General features: G+C 30.2%; 2 protein-coding genes and 1 long non-coding RNA gene across 3 annotated transcripts in view; 1 reads left to right on the forward strand and 2 right to left on the reverse strand.

The window, feature by feature from the left end:
* Positions 1-13,750, reverse strand: part of LOC123220656 (mitogen-activated protein kinase homolog D5-like) — a 49,702-nt gene extending 35,952 nt beyond the window's left edge. Inside the window, exon 1 of the mRNA XM_044643218.1 lies at positions 13,490-13,750. Coding sequence (XP_044499153.1) covers positions 13,490-13,719 — 230 coding nt within the window. The 5' untranslated portion in view covers positions 13,720-13,750. The remainder of the gene's footprint in view (positions 1-13,489) is intronic.
* The window catches only part of LOC123220632, a 65,043-nt gene that overhangs the window by 25,729 nt on the left and 17,868 nt on the right, over positions 1-21,446 (reverse strand). The window lies entirely within an intron of this gene.
* LOC123220684 lies at positions 19,490-20,186 on the forward strand. Its single transcript, XR_006503127.1, has 2 exons — positions 19,490-19,669; positions 19,863-20,186. It is a non-coding gene; the product is annotated as an uncharacterized LOC123220684 (long non-coding RNA).

Below are 21,446 nucleotides of genomic sequence, written 5' to 3' on the forward strand. Positions count from 1 at the left end.
TCATTATTTATGAATTAATACAAAAAAATTATATCCTTAATTTTTAATGACGTTAGAGGTTAACCCACATTTGTGCGATAAAAGAAAAGTTTAGTCTCATCAAAATGAAAATAAAAGAGAGTTATTCTTTTAATAAGAAAAAAAAATTCAATCCCTTCATAAAAAAAAAGAAACTTACACAACTTTCTATTGAATGAGTCAAACTAATTACCTTGCTTTCGAAACAAAACAATTATAATTGTATTTATTTGATATCTTCAATAAGAAATATTATAAGTTTGGTCTTCTTTATCAGAACATCTAAAAGTTTAATTTTCTTAATAAAAAACTTTGAAAGTTCAATTTTTTCAATTAAAAAAATTTGATTCATTTAATTAAAAAAATTCATACCTCTCATATTGTTATCCTTATTTTTACTTTATAAATATTAATTTATATTCAATAATTGGTTTTTATTTATTATTTGAATAGATAGAAATAGAATCTTATATCTTCATTTTCATGGGGGCACGAGAGTCGGTGGAGATAAACGCAGCCACCATTGATGGCTGCTTTTGTTTTTTGAAATTGTTTTCTAAAATCCAAACTTGACATGATCTAAATTGACACGAATATTTTAAAAATATATTATTTTAATAAATCTAAAATGACACGATATGAACATAATTCAAAGATATGAATTATCAAATCTAAGCGTAATACTTACGCTGCCTTTGAAGTGTGTGATACTCTAATTCACATTCATTATCTCAAAGACTAAATGCTACTTGCTTTGTGAAGTATAATCAACATCAATTTCTTATTCAACTAATGCATTCAAATTCTGAAATTACGCAGCAATTTCTCTAGCTTTTTATTTATTGTTCATCATCATTCTTGACTTGGGGTCGTCTTTACCCCATAATACAAGTCTTTCCAAGTCAACTTTTCTCCTTTTTTTATTTCTTCAGACAAATGAATGCCCCTCTCTAGATGCTTCACAATATTATAAAATAAATTTTATGAACAATGTTATGAATACACATTTTTTATATATAATTTAAATATATAGATAATATATTATCATATGATTAAGTATTATTTTATTTTTAATTCAAAATTATTCAATTACATCAAGATAGATCATTTATATATTTAAATTATGTATAAAAAATTATGTACATATAATTTTATTGAAATTTTAAACTATAAATGTAAACTGCCACTATAATCTTGCAAAATGGCATTAAACCATATTTCAATTTTGATTGTTTCTATACCATAACATATATATCAATAGAAATTATCCACTTCAATTAACTATCATCATCAATCTTATTGAGAATTTTGATTTGTTTCCTCTTTTGATTTGCTTTTGATGTTTGAGTTTGTATTTCTTTAAGAAAACTTGTTAAAATAAGGTGTGTATAATTAAGTTTAAACTGTAAAACCGAATCAAACAGTTTAAAACTTATGATTTGGTGTGGTTTTGCATTGAAAATTTTTTAATCTACTTTTTAAATTTAAATTACAGTTCGAACGATTAATTCAATTAAAAAAAAATCATATCTCCCATGTTGTTATCCTTAATTTTACTGTATAAGTATTAATTTATATTTAATAGTAATTTTTTATTTATTATTTGATGAGATAGAAATAGAATCTTGTATCTTCATTTTCATGTGGGCACGAAGGCCGGTGAAGATAAAGACAGTTACCATTAATGATTGCTTTTGTTTTTTGGAATTGTTTTCTAAATATGTTCTATGAAAGTGGGACAACTCACCATGATAATAGTATATGCTTTGTGATTTTTTCTTTGGCTAAATGTCTATTTTCCACCTAAAGTTTGATGTAAATCCAATCTTTCACTCATTAATTATTAAACACCGAAACTCGTTCTATAAACTATTAAAATTAATAAAAATAGTTAATTTTAAGAATAAAATCATCATTTAACTAATCATATTTTTAGTTAAATGATAATTTTATCTTTACTTCTAACAATTAATTTTATCAAATAAATAAATATTTAAATTTTTGTAAAATTAATAGCTAAAAATTTGTCTTTTTACTAAACCTAGGGTGGAAAAGGAAATAGTCTTTTGGCCTTCATAAAAATCAACTTTGGATTGTTTGATTGTGATGTCGAGGCCAACTTTGTCATATTGTTTTCAAGTGTTAATTACAACTCATGCCTTTAAAAATAAAAAATAAATAATAGAGAATCATTCTTCGAATTATTCTTCGTATCTTTATATAGAACAAATTAAGACATAATTGATATCTAGATGTTAGAATTGCTTTTTAATAACACATTACAAGTTTAGTTTCTTAATAGATAATTTGAAAATTCAATCCCTTAAGAAGAAAACAACCAAGTTTAATTTGCCAAAAATTGTTTTCATTAGCCAAAATTATCTCACTAATTATTTATGAATTACTACAAAAAATTCATATCATTAATTTTTAATGACATTAGAGGTTGACCTAAATTTGTGCGATAAACGGAAGTTTAGTCTCATCAAAATAAAAATAAAATAAAGTTTTTCTTTTAATAAGAAAAAAAAACTTCAATCCTTTCCTTAGAAAAAAATGAACTTACACAATTTTTTATTGAAGGATTCAAACTAATTACTTGGTGTCAAACTAATTACCTTGCTTTTAAAACAAAACAATTATAATTGTATTTATTTGGTACCTTCAATAAGAAATATTAAAAGTTTGGTTCATTTATCAGAAAATCTAAAAGTTTAATTTTCTTAATAAAAATATTTGAAAGTTCAATTTTTTCAATAAAAAAAATTCAATTCATTTAATTAAAAAAATTTCATACCTCTCATATTGTTATCTTATTTTTACTTTATAAATATTAATTTATATTCAATAATTGATTTTTATTTATTATTTGATGGGATAAAAATAGAATCTTGTGCCTTCATTTTCATGTGGGCACGAGAGTCAATTGAGATAAAGGCAATTACTATTGATGATTGCTTTTATTTTTTGAAATTGCTTTCTAAAATTGTAAGTGGGACACTCACCATAATAATAGCATATACTTGTGATTTTTTCTTTGGCCAAAAGTCTATTTCCCAATAAGGTTTGATGTAAATCTAATATTTTATTCATTAACTATTAAAAACCTAAATTCATATCCATAAATTGTTAAAATTAATAAAAATAGTTAATTTAAAAAGTAAAATCATTATTTAACTAATTATATTTTTAGTTAAATAATAATTTTATTTTTAATCTTAATAATAAATTTTAACAAATAAAAAAATATTTGAATTTTTGTAAAATTAATGACTAAGGATTTGTCGTTCCACTAAACCTTGCGTGGGAAAGGAAATAGTCGTTTGGCCTTCATAAAAATCAACTTTGGGTTGTTTGATTGTCATGCCAAGGCCAACTCTGTCATATTGTTTTCAAGTGTTGATTACAACTCATGCTTTAAAAATGACAAATGAATAATAGAGAATTATTCTTCAAATTGTTCTTCATATATTTATACAGAACAAATTAAGAGGCAGAGAATGATGATTGGAACATCCCACCTACTCCTTCTTCTCGACCCTTTAACCACTAATTAATATATTTTTTTATTTTAATAATTATAATTAATCATTTGTTTTCAATATAACTTGACAATATTTTATTTTTTATTTTTTAAATTTTAATACTATTTCAATGACGTTGTTTAAAATTATACTCTTTTATGTGCAAATATAAATATTTCAGACTCCCAAAAGCCTAAAATTACACTCTTTCTTTGATTTTATTTTCACAAAATATATTTAGAATAAAATAAAATCCAATGAAAATATATTGTTTTATTTTTTATTATAAAAATTATTTTTAGTTAAAAAAAATATATATTTTTGATGTTATTGTTCATCATATGAACTGGCTTGTACCCAAACTCGAGCTTATTGTTTTAAATTCAAACTAAACTTAAATTAATCTTTGTTTAAACTAAGTTTTGATTCACTTCTAAGTCTAGGCGTAATGCCTACATTGCCTTTGAAGTGTAAGATACTCCAATTCACATTCATTATCACAAAGACTAAATGCTACTTGCTTTTTGACTTATAATTAACATCAATTTCTTGTGTCTTCCAATTCCTTGTTTAACTAATGCATTCAAATTGCTAAATTACGCAGCAATTTCCCTAGCTTTTTATTTAATGTTCGTCATCATTCTTGACTTGGGGTTGTCTTTACCCCATAATACAAGTCTTTGCAAGTCAACTTTTTGCCTTTTTTTTTTTTTTAATTTCTTGTCACAATGTGAATGCCCCTCTCAAGATGCTTTACAATATTAAAAAATATGATTCAGTCATATCATGACGATCATTTATATATAAAAATTATGTATAAAAAATATGTACATATAATTTTATTGAAATTTTAAACTATAGATATAAACTGCCGCTATAATCTTAGCAAAATGGCATTAAACTATATTTCAATTTTGATAGTTTCTATACCATAACATATATGTCAATGGAAATTTTTTACTTCAATTAACTACCATCATCAATCTTGTTTAGAATCTTGGATCGATTCCTCTTTTGATATGCTTTTGAAGTTTGAGTTTGTATTTCTTTAAGAAAACTTGTTAAAATAAGGTGTGCATAATTCAATTCAAATCATGAAACTAAATTGAACAGTTTAAAAATTCTGGTTTGGTTTGGTTTGCATTAAAAATTTTCTCAATTCCTTTTTCAGTTTAGATTGCGGTTTAAACAATTTTCAAACCGAACCAAACTGTTAACTGTATTTTTTAATTTATATATATAACTATGTTCGATAAAAGTTTCCAATAAACAGTTAAGTGTATAATTTATTTTTTTATATTTATTTTGTCTTTTTTTTTCTCTCTTTATATATTTTATATTTATTTTATATGTTTACATTATGTTTTAGAAAACTATAATTCAATTAATTTTATTAAATAATATATATATATATATTTATAAATGAATGATTTAAAAAGTTCAAAAGATATTAATTGAATTGCGTATCAAAAATCTAATTTTTCATATCATATATCATATTATATGATATCTCTTTAAAAATTCAACATAGTCAAACCTTTTGGAAGACCCTAATCATACCAAAATGACTAAATTACCCCTGCACACAGATGGGGTTGCTACAAGAGAAATGTGAGGAAGAAAGAGAAACTTGTTAATTTTGTTTTTAATAGTGCTCTAAATAAAAGGATATTTTAGTCCAAGTATAGATAAAGAAAGAAAAAGAATCTTTCATAAAAATCAACTCTGTCATATTGTTGAATTTTCTCAAAACAGAAGACGGGGCGTTTCACGATATGTTGAGCGGTGTATTTCAAAGAGCACAAGAATGCTATGTACTCTTCAGTTGAAATATCATAAACAAGGCCTAGAGAGAGGGCCTTTTGTGGGTTGACGTGGCCCGAGCCATGAGCCCATGGGTGTGGAAATCCACCGTCTGAGGCATCATGAAGAGGGGAGTTGGTATTGTCCATGGTACAGGCTGTAGTCATTAAAGCCGACCGGTTGGCACTTGGGCTCCAATCTGAGTGGGCTGCTTTCAGCAATGCATAAAAAATTCAAGGTTTAGTATTAAACAAATCTGGTGGGCTGCTACTTCACCATTGTGTGGGCAAGACATAGACGTACCTAAATGTCCAAAACAAATCGAGCATCTTAATATAATTAATAAAAGGCATGAGCTCCTGTCATATTCTTTGTACGCCCCATGGGATGTAGTCAAGTCCTCCACTTTTGCCTTTTGTCATTACTTTTTGACCAAATAAACTATTTTCCACCCAAGGTTAAAAAAAAAACCACTTTTCACCTGTTAACTATCAAAAATTCAAATATTTATCTTTCTGTTAAATTTCATTGTTACTGTCAGAGGTAAAATTGTTATTTAACAAAAATATTTTAAAAACTAAAACTTTATTATATTTTCAATCCGTAAATTTAAAAACTAACAAAGTCCCTTCACCCAAAGTTTGAAAAACTTACATTCCTTCTTAGGGTTTTTGCAGCAGCCACAAGCGATCAAAGATGATAGTCTTCTCCCTCCCTCCCGGCTTCTCTCTCAATCGCAATCAATTTTCAACCATCATTGACCGTCTTCTCCCTCACCGAACAACGCATGACAAGACTAAGATCTAAGTCTCTTTATCACAAAATGTTTTGCTTTGTGATTTTTATGTTATGCAAAAACCTAGGGAATTCGTAATAAGAGCAAACAAACCATAAATAATGTAAAAGAGAAACTCTCGATTCTTCATCTGAGATGTCGATTCATGAATTTGGGTCATCATATTTAACAACACTGAACTTACTAATATGTTGATGCTGGCTTAATTGCCTTAGAATTTGACCTGTAAAACAGTTTCTTTTAAGTGCAAGCTCTTTTAGAAAAATGCATTAAATTATTGTTGATGTAATTCGACCAAAAAATCTGTTGTTTGGGAGGTCAAGTGTTTGAGAGAATTATTAAATTTGGGCAAATATTATATGCGACTTGAAATGTCTAAACTTTACCAAAGATATGCATTTACAGATCCCACATCAAATATTGAGGAGCATCTCAACTAATATATTGTTGTCCGAAAAATTGGGCTTAATTGCTAAGCTTGGTAACATTAGCTTATAACCCAAGTGGGGGCTTTGTGATGCTGGAACATTGGCTTAGCCACTTGAATTGGGTGGATAGCATATGACTAGCTAGCCCATTCCAAGCTAAGAGATAAGCTTATAGGATCATGGTCTAACCAGTAGTTGCTCTTAAAATAAATAGTTAGTATCATAATTGATAAGTTTTGGGTGTGGTTTAACTAGTTTTGACTGCCTATTCAAATTTTTATCTTTGATTAGGTGCACATTCATATGAGGCTTAGCTCAGATTGAAGTCCTCATGTCTAGTTTGAATTCATTTGCGTTAATATATAATATCATTAGAAGGTGACCAATAAAATGGGTGAACATTATGGCAAAATAAGATGAACAATATTGAAGAAATGAGTCGAGTTATCAAAGTCGAACTCTATCTCGAAAACAATCTCTACAACCTTAAGCTAATAAATAAGGATGAATGCTTATTCAATTTTAAGATGATTTCTTATTTAGAAATTTCAAACAAAATTATATTGAGCAAAGGTTTGGATTGAAATAAGCTTTTCAACAACTACAATTATTAAAGATAAACTTATACTTGACTCTTACATTTATTTCTAATTTAAGATAATTTAATTATTTAATAATTATATATCAATTGATTAGTATTTGTAATTTTTATTATACAATAATTTTATAATACAATTACTTATATACCCTCAATCTCTTACGTTTGATACTGAATTCATAATTTTCCCACCAAATTTTCTCCAGGTCTGTTAATTATATTGGTAACCATAGGAGTAAATCTTAATAGCAATATATACCAAAAGGGTTTAATGGGTGAGACTTGAGGACCCATAGCCACCGGCTCCAACCGGTCAAATTCCAGGCCTTTTTTTTAAAAAAAAAATACCAAGTCAGACCCGCCACTATAAGTGGTCGGATAAATAATGATCCTTTAGAGATAGAAGAATTTGTACTGTCAGATTTAAAATCTGACGTGGATGTAAGGAGATCCTACTTGGCAACCCATCTAGCTACTATCACACATAATTGAACAAAATCAGACGGTCTAAGATCTTTGATAGAGAAGTGGAGTCACAATCACTCAAATTACGCCACATGGAGAACAAGCCACGATTCAAGCCAACACTCACTGAGAGGATGGGGGCCGTGATTGTATTGTTGTTTGACAATTACTCGTGGCCTTGGATCTCGTTCGGTTAAATGTCAAGCCACACCAGCTCCACTTTTTCATGTTTTTTTAAGGCCAAAAGACTTATTTCCACCCAAGGTTTATTGAATTTTATTTATACCCTTACCTATTGAGAACCTAAATTTTACCCCATAAATTGTTAAAATTAATAAAATTAGTTAATTCTAAATATAAAATCATCGTTTAATTAGTAATATATAAAAAATAATAAAACTTTCTCATAACTCTCCTTGTTAACTTTGAAGACCTGAATATAGTTAGGTCAATTCACAAATGGCAAAAAGACCATTTGCGACACACTTTTCTCTAAACCTTTAGAGTCTTTTGCCCTCAATGGTTACAAAATTAATAATGTGATTTAGAGAGGTTCTTCCAACACTAACAAAATTTCTAGTGCAATTGCCCTCTCTATTTAAAAGTCATTATCAACCATCTGTCATATGATCCATACATAAGTGGTTTGGAGAGGTTTAACAAAAACATACTATATATGAGTTGCAAAAGTGAGAATATTCACCCAATCTACTGCTTTGTTGAGTTATTATGCTCTCAAAACACATAATACATGTTTCATCTACTTCAAAGAAATTTTCAAATTTTCTCATGGGTTCATCCGGTTTTTTCCTATGTCAAGAAGCATTGGACATATAAGAGAAAAGTAAAATGTGTTTTGGAAATCTTATTCTTTAAAATCTGCAGATTTTCGTCTTCTGCTTTTTGTTCTTATCAAATATTATTGTGTACTTCAAATTGTTTCTTTTGATAAGGAGACAAATAAGGCAGTTTGTTTGTGGGTTTGTTGATCAATCTGAATTCGCCCAATATGAGAGACCTTTTTCCAGAAAGGGGACCTCATAAAGCTAAGGTTAAAGACAGCGTATCAAGAAATAATTTTTTGGTGTGAGTTCTTAATTCCTTCTTTCTTATATTAAAGCCATTTATCAGCATGCCAATAAGATGTTGGCAGACACGTTAACCAACTTTTATAAATTTTCCTCATATGGCAGACATGTTTGAAATGCTTCGGATTCTATCCTTCATCATTGAGTTTTAGATATAGGTCCATATCAACTGATATTTACTACTGACAGACTAGTTCGGAAACATTGTGACTAAATCCGTACTTACCCTGATGAGATTTTACCATATGAATGCTGGTAACATTTATGATGGATACGCATCATATTTAGATGAAAGAGTTTGGACAAAAGATAAATTTGCAACTTCTCCGAAACTACTTAGTCCAAGTTCATTTGCATGGATTCCTCCAAAGGTAAATACTCACTGGATTTCAGTTGTATTGGCTCCCTTAACATCATGGTGAAGGGAATCGCCCACAGCAATAGAGTCGTTAGCATCAACACCGATCATGTCCATCGCTGATTTATAGATTATCTGATGAAATATTAGAAAGGTGTTATAGCAAAGTTGACTGCACATGTAGGATGATATGATATTCCTTAAAAAAAATAAATAACTGAACAATTTTATTAAGAAGAACAAGATTAAGAGATCGAGTGACCTTATCAGGGTTGCCCATCCATCTCACTTCACCTAAGCTTTTCACATCTGGATACCAATGTACCAAGAAGAATCGAAAAAATTTACATCTCAATTGGTAAGATAACAAAATTCCAAATTCAGCAATTTATATATAGAAAAATTTCAGTTTCTATGCAATAGACTAGAATATGAACCGAATCACTGGCAACAGGTAAAAAAATGTAACAACATATTCAAAGCTGCCATCACAGAGCAAGGTATTTTCCTTTAACAATGTTGTGGTTTACTAAAGAGAATGGAATTTACCGGGCATAACATGCAGAGCCCTAACCTCAACGGTCACATAATCTGGATTGACTACAATCATTGGAATTTTCTTAGCTGCACAAAGCTCCAATATTTTTTCAAGATCCCCAAGACCAGTAGGACATGCCTCTCCAGAAGGGAGCCCTATGCTTCAGTACCATGGGCCAAAATAAACTCAACTTCTTCTACATTCTCTTCGACTTGAAGGCCGAGTCCCTACAACAAGAAATGCAAACATATATATATATATATATATATATATATATATATATGTATATATATGTATATGTATATATATATATGTATGTATATATATATGTATATGTATATATATGTATGTATGTATATATATATGTATATGTATATATATGTATGTATGTATATATATATGTATATGTATATATATGTATGTATGTATGTATGTATGTATATGTATGTATGTATGTATGTATGTATGTATATGTATGTATGTATATGTATGTATGTATGTATATGTATGTATGTATATGTATGTATGTATGTATATGTATGTATGTATATGTATGTATGTATGTATATGTATGTATGTATATGTATGTATGTATGTATATGTATGTATATGAGTATATTGAATTGACTACTTAGTGGTTATACAAACAATTACAGAAACCCAAATTCAGAAATTTTGCTCATTTTGAATGAACTAAATAAAACAGGGGACACCATCTTGCAATGCTACAATGATTATATTTATGATAAATGAGTAGAACACCTAAATATGTTTAGACACTCAAAATTTGATGCGCATTCTTAACAACCAGGTCACATTTTTACCTATTTCCCCAAAGGGCACATTTTTATTTTGCCCTTGGGAGTGAGCGTTTCAAGCCTTTGATAATTACCAATTTAAACAAGTTGAAAATGGTTCATTCTTAAAACAAGGATTTTTGGCATGAACCTTCCTTAAAATTAATGCTACTCTATTTTTTTATTTTCAGGTACCTTAAATTAATCAAACAAAGAAAGAGAGAATACTAGGTAGTGACAAATTATTAGATTTAAATGAAGAGCCAAGAGAATTAGAAGAAACAATTAGCTATTAATCTTTATTACTTAGCATACCTCAAGGGATATAGCATCTCGTTCACTCCAAGTCATGTGAATGCAAGACCTTATGAGTGCTGCTGATACAGACAGACCTTGAGTTGCTGTGGACCTCCCTGTCAACTGGGCGGTTCTGCTGCTGCTGGTGGCTGTTGAATCAAGAGTTCTGGGTTGTGTGGGTGGTGTATTTGATTGTAAGAGTTGTTGAGTTGTAATGTTATGTAAAGATTTGTAGATCAAACACAGAATAGTGAGTAGCAAGACTGAACACAATAGTGAGTAGCAAGACTGATTGTATTGATAATATTCTCCAGAAATACAAATAAAGTTCATCAACAATATAAGTATTCCAACTCAGAATACTACTACCACTGCAATCCTAAATAACAGAAACATAAACATAAACTCCAGCATTTGAGAGGCTGGTCTCTCCCACCCTAGTCTTTTTCTCTAATTTTCTGCCTGCCTTTTCTTTTCCCACTCCAGAGCCTATTTCATCATTCCTTCCATAACTACCTCCTTCCTTCTGTGCTGTCACCTCAGCATTAAAGATCTCAGTGATCCTTTCATTTGGTGGCCTGGACACTAATTCTTCATGGCTGTCTCTTGTTTGCCTTCCTTCTGGATGACTGCCATCTGTTGATCCAGGATGCTTGCCATCTGTTTGCTTCTCAATTCGGCCACCTGTCTCTCCAGCTTCAGCTCTGTTCCTTTCTTTCCTCCTCACATAGACCTTTGCCCTAAAATTTTCCTGCCCATCGAGAGGCACCTTGTCCTCAAGGTGCACTGCCAGAAAGAGCTATATATGAGTTTGCTATAGAGTTCCCATAAATTTTCACATGTAGGCAATTCTTTCCACTTAATTAGCAGCTCCAAGTCCCCTTGCCGATTGTACTTGTGTGCTAATACACATTAATAGCCATTTGGGTAACTAATCATGCATCAACCTACATCTAAATCTGGAAAAGGCCTCCTAATCAAGGGTGATAACATTCAAATTAACCTGCCAGTATACACAATCAATGACAAATAGCAAGAACAAATCTATACGTAGAAAAAGGGTTTTCTCAAGTCAAGATCACTCAAGCATAGGACTTCTTCAATATTTTGGAAAAGAATTAGTGTCATTGTTTTTTTCAAAAAAGTTATACACCTAAAAAAAAGCTACAACTCAAACCTGGCAGTGTCCCTCTGATAATGCTTGATTGGACTGAATTATCTCATGCAAGTCTGTATCCATGAGCTCATATGCAATATAAACATCATTAAACAAATCCCTTTGGAGTAGCAGAATTATATGCCTTATTGCAACAACCTGTAAAAAAATGCTACTTTGGCTATAGATAAATTTACTTCTATTTTTTTTACTGAAGAATAATAAATATGCATGATGATTGTAAACAAATATACAGGGCTCCAGGGTCAAACAAGGACTATAATACAAGAAAATGGAGCCAAAAAGAGAAAAAAGCGACATTAGAAAATATCAAAAACAAAACAATGAAGTATTGGAACTCCACAAAATTAAACTCCCCAAGGAGAAGTCAAAGCCACTACAATGATGTTAGAGAAAAAGAAATCTTGATATGATAAGTGGATGACATTCTCCTTCACTAGCCCTTTTATTGTTGTCCATTGTGAAGTCCACATCAAGCAGGAAAGAGCCAAAGAATAATGCTAACCAATCTATGTACTCAAAAACATTTCCTATCCAACTCCTAAAAGAGTTCTTCAATATTCCAGGAAGGAGAAAATTGAAAATAATATATCTCAATATGGCATATGCTTAAAGAAGAAAATGATCAAACTTTTTCCCATTAATAGTGCACAAATAGCCCCAGCGAAGGACGATCCTATGTGGCAACGCATGCAGGAACAGAAAAAGGAGATAAAAGTTCTTGATCATAAGCCCAAATATAAGACCTTCTATATTGATAAAATGGCCCCTCAGAAGCAAGTGAAACCCTTCCAAACAAACATACCAATAATACATCGTCTTCTATATTGATCTCATGAAGAGTCTTCTTTGCATCAATCTTAATATCAAATGCATTTGCCGTCTTCTTTATTGCCACATGCTCATTTCCGAATTCAACGCCGAACTAATAAACAGCCAATAGAAATTACTCAATACATTTCCCAACGAAAGAAAAAAGAGAAGGAAACACTCCAAACAACCTCATTACAGATCAAACTCAAAATCCATAAAAAAAGAACCAGAAAACATACCATCCACAAACAAAACTACATGCACACTCACTCACTTAAAATAGCCAAACTTTCACCAAAAGATTTGCAATTCCAACTAGCATCACTTCTTTACACACTCTACAAATTCAATCTTCAGATTGACATTTTTTTCATTTCTCTTCAAAGAAATGACTACAAATTCCTATACACAGAAGTGCAACTTCCATCGAACTACATCTTTCTAAAAGCTAATACGCAAAAAATCAGTTTTGATAATTTTTTACCTTCTAAAATAATCTCTTTCTTCTTCTTAGCTTATATTGAAGCAAATAGCCACACATTTAACTTATCTTCAACATGTAACAGCTTCAAATACCTTAATAAAAAATCTACACCCACCAACATAAAAATACAAAATTTCACTACCTAATAAAAACCGCACAACACAACCTTCAAAAATCATCCAAATCCAGATAAAACTCACACTCATAAATCAAAACACATCGGAACAAAACAAACCCACTTGCTAAAAAAAGACTCTTTAACAACACTGAGACCGACTGAGACAAGTGAGTCAGTGAGAGAGTACCAAACGATGCCATATGCGCCCTTCTCGATGGGCATAATAGGCGGTTTATACTTCGCCGTCACTTCAAATATGTTCCCAAGTATGTTGTACTGAATAAATCGTTTCCCGTGGCTCAACGTCGCCGGGATGTTCTCGATCCCCGCCGCCGGTGGCTGCTGAGGGTCTGATGGCGCCTCTGCCATCTCCGTGTCTGCCTGCTGGGCCGCAGCACCTCCTCCTTCTCCCTCCATTTCGACGTTGTTTTTGTTTTCGTTCAAGTGAATTTTGTGTATTGTTTTCGTTCAAGGCTATCTCGTTTGTGTTAAATAATTAACGGTTCTAGAACAAAACGCTGCGTTTTGTCCTCCTTCTTTTTTATGGGCCATGCTTACAACTAGGAATGGATTCGAATCGAATCTGAATTAACTAGAGTCAACTCACGCTTAACTTGAATCTATAATAATTCATTCAAACTTGACTTTCTCAATTGACAAACAATGATATCAGTGAAGAAGATCTTTAATATTAAAGAAAAATAAGAATATTCTAAGAAAAAAAGAAGATTCAATAATGTCTATCTTGAGCTCAAAAACTCAGATTGTTTTAATTTAAATTTAACTCATCTAAATCAAATTATAAACTTGACATAAATAAATTCAGTTTGAATCTATCTTTATTTAAAAGATATGAGATAGACTTATCACATTATCCATATATTAATAAAAAATTATAATAAATGAAAAATAATTTAAGCAAAATACGTTGTTTCAAAAACTTTTAATTATATAATTATTTGCGGTATGATAAGAGAAAAAAAATTTATCCGCATGACATTAAATTTGGAGAAAATATTTAAAATATACTTTAATAGGAATAACACTAGAGATATATACTATTTGATTTGAATTGATTCAAATTTATCTCATAATTTAGATTAAATGAGTAAAGTTTTAGGTTAAATAGTTGAGCCAGATCAAAGATCGAGTCAAAGATTATTCTCATTTTCATAAATAATTAAGTTCTAACTAATTAAAATATTTAAAGTTAAAATGATTCGAATCAAATCCCAAATCAAATTGCATTTGAACTATGATTGAACCTCAATTTTTCAAATTAAATTAAACTCAAGTTAAAAATATTATAGGTTCAAATCAATATCAAACTAACCATTGTTTGAGCTTGATTTATATCAAATTCAATCATAATTATTCTAATTATTGTTATTAGCACTAGTAACAGTTCAAATATGATACAGTGAGCCTTTGATAATTATCCCACTGAATATTATTTACTTTTAAATCTTAACACAGTCTAATAAAAAGCCCAAGATATACCACAACAATCCAATAATGCAAGGTTCAGAATAATAGACAATGATCAAAAGCTAAGGGAAGTGCGAGTCGATGAACAGAAAATAAAGAAGCAATGTTGGAAAGGAGACCGGTGATAAAGAACTTACGAACAAACATGTCTATTGCTGGAAAATATCTTAAATATATTCAAAATATATTTTAACATATGTTGTATATAAGTTGCATAAGTGCTTCAATATTTGATACTTCTTGCCTTAGTTTAAAGAAGAATAATCCGACCATCTGATAGATAAGATATCACCTTATAATTTTATACATTATTTCCTAGTCTTTTCAACTACTCTCACTATTTATTCTTCTCTGTTTTCAGTTATTTCTCTAATACGACATAATCAATGAAGTATAAATGTTCCTTTCCAAAAATTGATTGGTGCTCTTCTTGAATGCTCTTTCTTTTGTTTGTTCCCTGTCACTAATACTAATAGAGGTGCAAACCATTTTCCAACAATCAGTTTTGACAAGTTGTTTGTGTATGTAACCTTAAGCTTTTTTTCTAGTTGACCAATTGAACTATATCATGCATTTGTATACAAAATATCATAGCGAAATATGGGTATTCCAATTTGTTTGATGTTTAGGCTTGTTGATACTTGGATGACCTGATGGAAAGAGTGTCTTACACCAATGGCAAATATTTGAAAGTAATTCCATGTTGGGTAAACATTACTATCATATGTTGCCAGCCAAAAGCTAACGTTAGGAGTTTCCGTTTTCACCTAATTCTTTTAAGGTTTTACCAAGAGTAGGTGTTATTTTAAAACGTAGACTTTTAATTCATGAGCTAGCTATTTCGCTTTATGGTTTATTTAATTTTTATGAGTTGGTGTTAATCCCATGAAATCAATTGATTTATTTTTCATCAATTAGTGGAGAATTTTTTGTCAAATAATATTAGAAAACCTGAATATCCAAGTATTAGCTTGGCATGTTACAAGTATGTCTTCATGTATTAGGTAAGGCATTTTATTTGATTCTTTAATGTCCCTAAAACTATGCAGTATCAAACTTATATAATAGAAAATTTCATTTACTTGTGCTGTAGTTAATTTCATTTTCTTATGGGTTCATCCAGTTTTTTCCTATATCAAGAAGCATTAGACACATAAGAGAAAAGTAAAAAGGGTTTTTGCAATCTAATTCTTTAAAATCCGTAGATTTTCTTCTTTTGCTTTTATTCCTCAAACAAATATTATGGTGTACTTCAAAATGTTTCTTTTGATAGGGAGACTGTTAGGCCTATGCGTACAATTCCTACAAGATGGGACACCAAATGCAAAACAATCAAGAGGAGGAAGGACCACTTGGTTCAACAAACACAGATGGCAGCGAAGGAGTGGAGCAGATGACAATTTCACAGCAGCAAGGACTTCCAAATTTGGGGAGGGAATGTGGCAATCTATGGGAAGGCTTGAATGTAATGAGGATAAAAGTAGAAGGGAAGGATCCAAATAGAATTCAGAGAAGAAAATTTTTGAGAAGGAAGAAGAGGGAGAGTTCCAGCCTCTCAGAAGTTGGAGGGATTAGTTTGTTTGTCTGAGTCTTTGGTGTTTCTTGAATCTATGTTAATTCCAATGTAAAGAACTTTTATTGTAATTCTGGAAAATCTTTTCAATACAAGCATCAGTTTACAAATATTGTTATGATGTTTGAGTACATTTATCATTCAATACAACAGTAGCTATAATGCATAAATTCCATATTTCTGGTTCCAGCATTGGCCCAGTAACAGGAGTGCAGCAGCAAGGAAGAGCAGCACATAGATCAGCATCTATTTCATCCCCAAACACAGTACAATCTCCAGCAAACACCCCGATACCACTAATCCAGCAACAGTGAAGAGCAGCTTCAAGGCAGAACTCCAAATCTGTAACACCCTGACACTGCATTTTTTGACATGGTGACATGATGAAACCCCAAGTCTGTGAGGCAATGATCTAGTGGTCTGTGGCTTTAACCGTTGTTAGATTTTCTCCAAGTCACTAGTTGTTTGGTGTTAGTGAACTTAAATTTTCTGACTCTCTGCCTAGAGCATCTACAAAAGAAGGAAATAAAATATAAAGGGAAATTATAATAGAAAGCCAAAATTAAGGGGGTCTAAGCGAAATTGCCCTTCATTGGATCAATACCGCAAGACTTCTTCAAAAGCTCAATAAATCCCTCAAATGTTGTTTCATAAGGAATTTTAATCAATCGTTTGGATCCTCTAATATATTTTATTGTGTTGTTGTCACTTTAAATCCATTCTTTTTGGTAACAAACCGATGCATAACCATCTATTTTAATTATCAATCCTGTAATGACAAGTTTTTGAAAATAATTATTCATTTATAATAAAAAATCTGTAATAACTATGTAAAACAATCTTACAATTATTAATATCAAAAAACCCCTCATATTTTTCTAATATTTTATTTAATCTCATATAATTATTTAACAATTTATACAACACCTTTGTATATTATCTTGTATCAAAATGCATGTATTTGTTTCTAATGTTCCATTTAAAACGTTTTTACAATGTTTACTATCAAAATACTCTCTATATTTTTTTAAAATTTTATTTAACCCTTTATAATAATCTAATATTTTATTAAACATCCTTGTATAATATCTTGGATCAAAACGTATCTATCCATTTTTAATAATTTATTAAAAACGTTCTTACAATGTTTAATATCAAAATATCCCATATATTTTTTTAATTTTTCATTTAACCCCCTATTTTATCTAACAATTTTTTAATAACCTTTTATGTAACCTTGTATCAAAATGTATCTATTTATTCTTAACATTTCATTTAAAGCGTTCTTACAATGTTTAATATCAAAATATCCCCTATATTTTTTAACATTTTTTTAGCCCCCCATACTTATCTAATATTTCATTTAATACCCTCGTATGTTTCCTATTATCAAAATATATCTATTCATTCTTAACATGTTTTTAAATCCTTCATGATATTATGAAATATCAAAATACCACCATGTTTTTCTTAACATTTCATATAAACCCCTATAATTATCTAAACTTTCATTCAACACCATTTTATGTTCTCTTGTATCAAAAAATATCTACCTACTCTTAACCTATTATTTAAATCCTTTATGTATTATATAATTTCAAAATACCCCATATATTTTTTAAATATTTTTTTACCCCCTACAATTACCTAACATTGCATTTACCACCCTTTTATGTTGTTTCATATCAAAATATATCTATCTATTCCTAAAATTTCATTTATAATGCTCTTACGATGTTTAATATCAAAATGCCCCCCATATTTTTATACCATTTCATTTGATCCCTCATAATTATCTCTTTCTTTATTTAACACCCTTTTATATTGTCTTGTATCAAAGTATACCTATCTATTCTTAACATGTTTTTAAATCCTTTATATATTGTATAATATCAAAATACCCCTTATATTTATCTAACATTGCATTTAACCCCTATATTATTATCTAATAATCAAGTACCCTCTTTATATGACATATAAAGTAGATTTAAAAATAAAATAGAATTTTTAGGTTAAGATTCGTATAAATACCTTTTTTTCATGAATAGTTTTTTTTTCAAGTTGAATTTAGAAATACGAACTTCTTCCGTCCGAACGAACCCATACTAATTGATATTAAGTAAAAATGAGAGTGAGAGTGAGTGTTTGAGTGATATGAGAAGTATGTGTAATAAGAGTGAGTAAGGGGGGTTTATATAGATGCGAGGAAGGGTAATTTTAATATTTTAAAAAAAGTTTAGGGCATTTTTACTTAGAAATAGGAAATTTGGGCATTTTTGTTTAAGAATAGTGAAATTGGGCATTTTTGTTTAATAGAAGGGTATTTTGGCCATTTATTAAAATTTCCCTAATATAAAGAAATTGATAGAGTTGAAAGAACAAGTAAAAAAGTTGATACAATAGAAAGTTACAACTTACAATTTTATAAACAAGAGAATAGTGAGTAAGTCAAGTCTTTTAATCTCATCTACTTTATTTAAAAAAATTCTTGTCATTTATTCTGCTGAAGCCACTTCGACTTTCCTTCTGTTTCTTTATCCAAACTATTAATTAACAAAAGACAAATATCAATATTTAAGTTACATGTAACTAGACAAACATACATAAAATAATACAATATTGAGAACATTTATATTAAAAAATTAGTTAAGTTTTTAAAATTGTTCAGTTGATCTAATAAAAACTTGAGATTATCGTATCAATACGCTTTCTCTAGCAAAATATACAAATGGAGAATATACTTCTTCATCTCCACAAGTTCAAGAGATGAGATTTGGATTGGCTACAATCATTAGAATTTTCTTAACTGCACAAAGCACCAATATTTGTCGAGATCCTCAAGACTAGTAGGACGTGCCTCTTCAGAAGGAAGCCCCAACGCTTCAGTGCCATGGACCAAAATAAACTCAGCTTCTTCGACATTCTCTACCACTTGAAGGCCTAGCCACTACAACAAAAGATGTTTGATATTTATATGAGTATTATTATTGAAAGACGTGGAATCCAATTTGACCGGTGCCCTTTGTTTGCCACGTCATCGTAATCCCACATCAGATCAATATTTCGTAAAAAAAAATATTGCAAGTAACATGACTCAATATTTAAAAAAAAAAACAGTATTATTTCATCACTCTCATCGTTTTCCTCACCTGGTATTGTTTCCTCTTCCACCATGGCTGGCTGTTCAGGACCACCACTAATGTTGACTTTCATCCAGCACCTTCATCGTCCATTTGAAAAAATTGTTGAAACCACCTGTGTTCAGTATTCACGGACTCTCTGCATTGTTTAATGGTCATTATTAAGGTAAACAAATCATTCACATTCACTCATTTAGGCTATTTGTTTGTTTGGCTATAAGGAAAACGTGAGAAATCAAAAGAAAATTAAAGTTTGTGAAGTTATTTATTTGTTTTTGTGGATGTTGTTACCGTATAATTCTAGTTTTGTAAGGAGGTCTGCAACAGTTTTATTTTCTTATCTATCTGATGTTTTGTAGGGTCTTGATCTTATGTGTATTCTGATTAAAGGTTTAATCTCTCAAAGGGAAAACTCTATAGCTTGTATTGGGCAAATGTTATATTGTAAAATGCTGTGCTAGAAGCTGTTCGATGAAATGTCCCTACGAAATTATATGTCGTTAGCTATACAATTTTCTTTTCTTTTTTTTTTTTTTTTTGAGCGAAACCAAGACTAGCAAGCAATTTGATTTGATAATCTTTTTGTGATTAAAATTATCCTATTTCTTGCTGAACTTTGGTCAATATAGTGTATCACTTTGCAGGGAAAAATATCAATAATAATAATTTGATTGGTTGGCTTTGCTGGATCATTTGTTCTTTTTGCATTAACAACAATGTTGTTTGTGATACTATGGCAGAGAAGAGAGAACTCTAGGATAATGATGGCCTATTTTCAATGCTAAATATAAAGGTTTTTTCTTACAAAGAATTTTATACAGTAACAAAGGGATATACACACAAATATGAGCATGGTGGAGTTGCGAATGGTTTTCAAGGAGAGTTGCTATATTTTGCCCTCTTTGCCGATGTGGATTTGCCTAGGGCTCATACATGTGTGTTGTGAAGAATCTCACAATTGAAGACCCTTTAATTGTTCCTTGAGTATTGAAGATCTTCTACAGCCTGTTGCTTCTCGTGCTTCTGTTTTCATTTTTTTATCCTGCATTGTCTCTGATAAAAAAAAAAAAAACTCCACAGCAGATAGTGGTCGCCACTGCCAGATCTCAAATTCTAGTTAGCTTATTTCAGTGTTTTCGTTTGAAATCATGGTATGTTTTTATCAAACACTTTGTCTACTTTCTATTTTATTTTTATTTCACCATGAATTTTTTTTGATACGATAAACCCTAACTTTCTCCCATTGGAATCTACTATTCCTATCAAAAAATCAAATTACATAGAAGTAATAGAACTAGCTAGGCACATATGGATCCACAGATCTTGCTCTGTTATTCTTCATTTCTAATCATTAAATTGACAAAATCTTGTAATAGTAACAACTCCATGATTCAATGGTTGCTGGAGTAACGCGTTTATTCTTCATTTAGAGTGAAGAAGAAAGGATGAGAGAGAAAATAATCTGCATTCTGTAAATATCGGGAGTGTTCCACTGCCCTTCTTTTAATAGAAAATATCTGCGGTCTTCTTGGGCCTTCATTTTCTTCCTAGGGAAATTTCATAGCAGTGGAGTGGACATAGCGTTCATATAAAAAGTTAACCATTGTAAATCCTTCTGTATTTGTGGTTTCTTTTAAATTCATTCTTTGTTTGCCGATTATTATCACTCTTGAATGCATTTAAAAGTGTACAGCAGTAATCACAAAAATCACACTTTGTTTCACGAGACAATTTAAACACGTCCAATAATATTTGGCAATACATTATATACTTGTATTGTCTTTGTTGTGTTTTGTCCCATGCACTAAATTTTCATCAAAGAAATATAAACCGAATATGTGTAAATAATATTGAAATCCATAAATGAGTTTGTATATTGGTGGCTTTCAATCTCTAATGTTAGCAGCAATAATAACAGTTGGAGTTTTTAAAAGACTGGAAAA

The sequence above is a fragment of the Mangifera indica genome, chromosome 7 (assembly GCF_011075055.1).
Source record: "Mangifera indica cultivar Alphonso chromosome 7, CATAS_Mindica_2.1, whole genome shotgun sequence".
In the NCBI taxonomy this organism is placed as follows: Eukaryota; Viridiplantae; Streptophyta; class Magnoliopsida; order Sapindales; family Anacardiaceae; genus Mangifera; species Mangifera indica.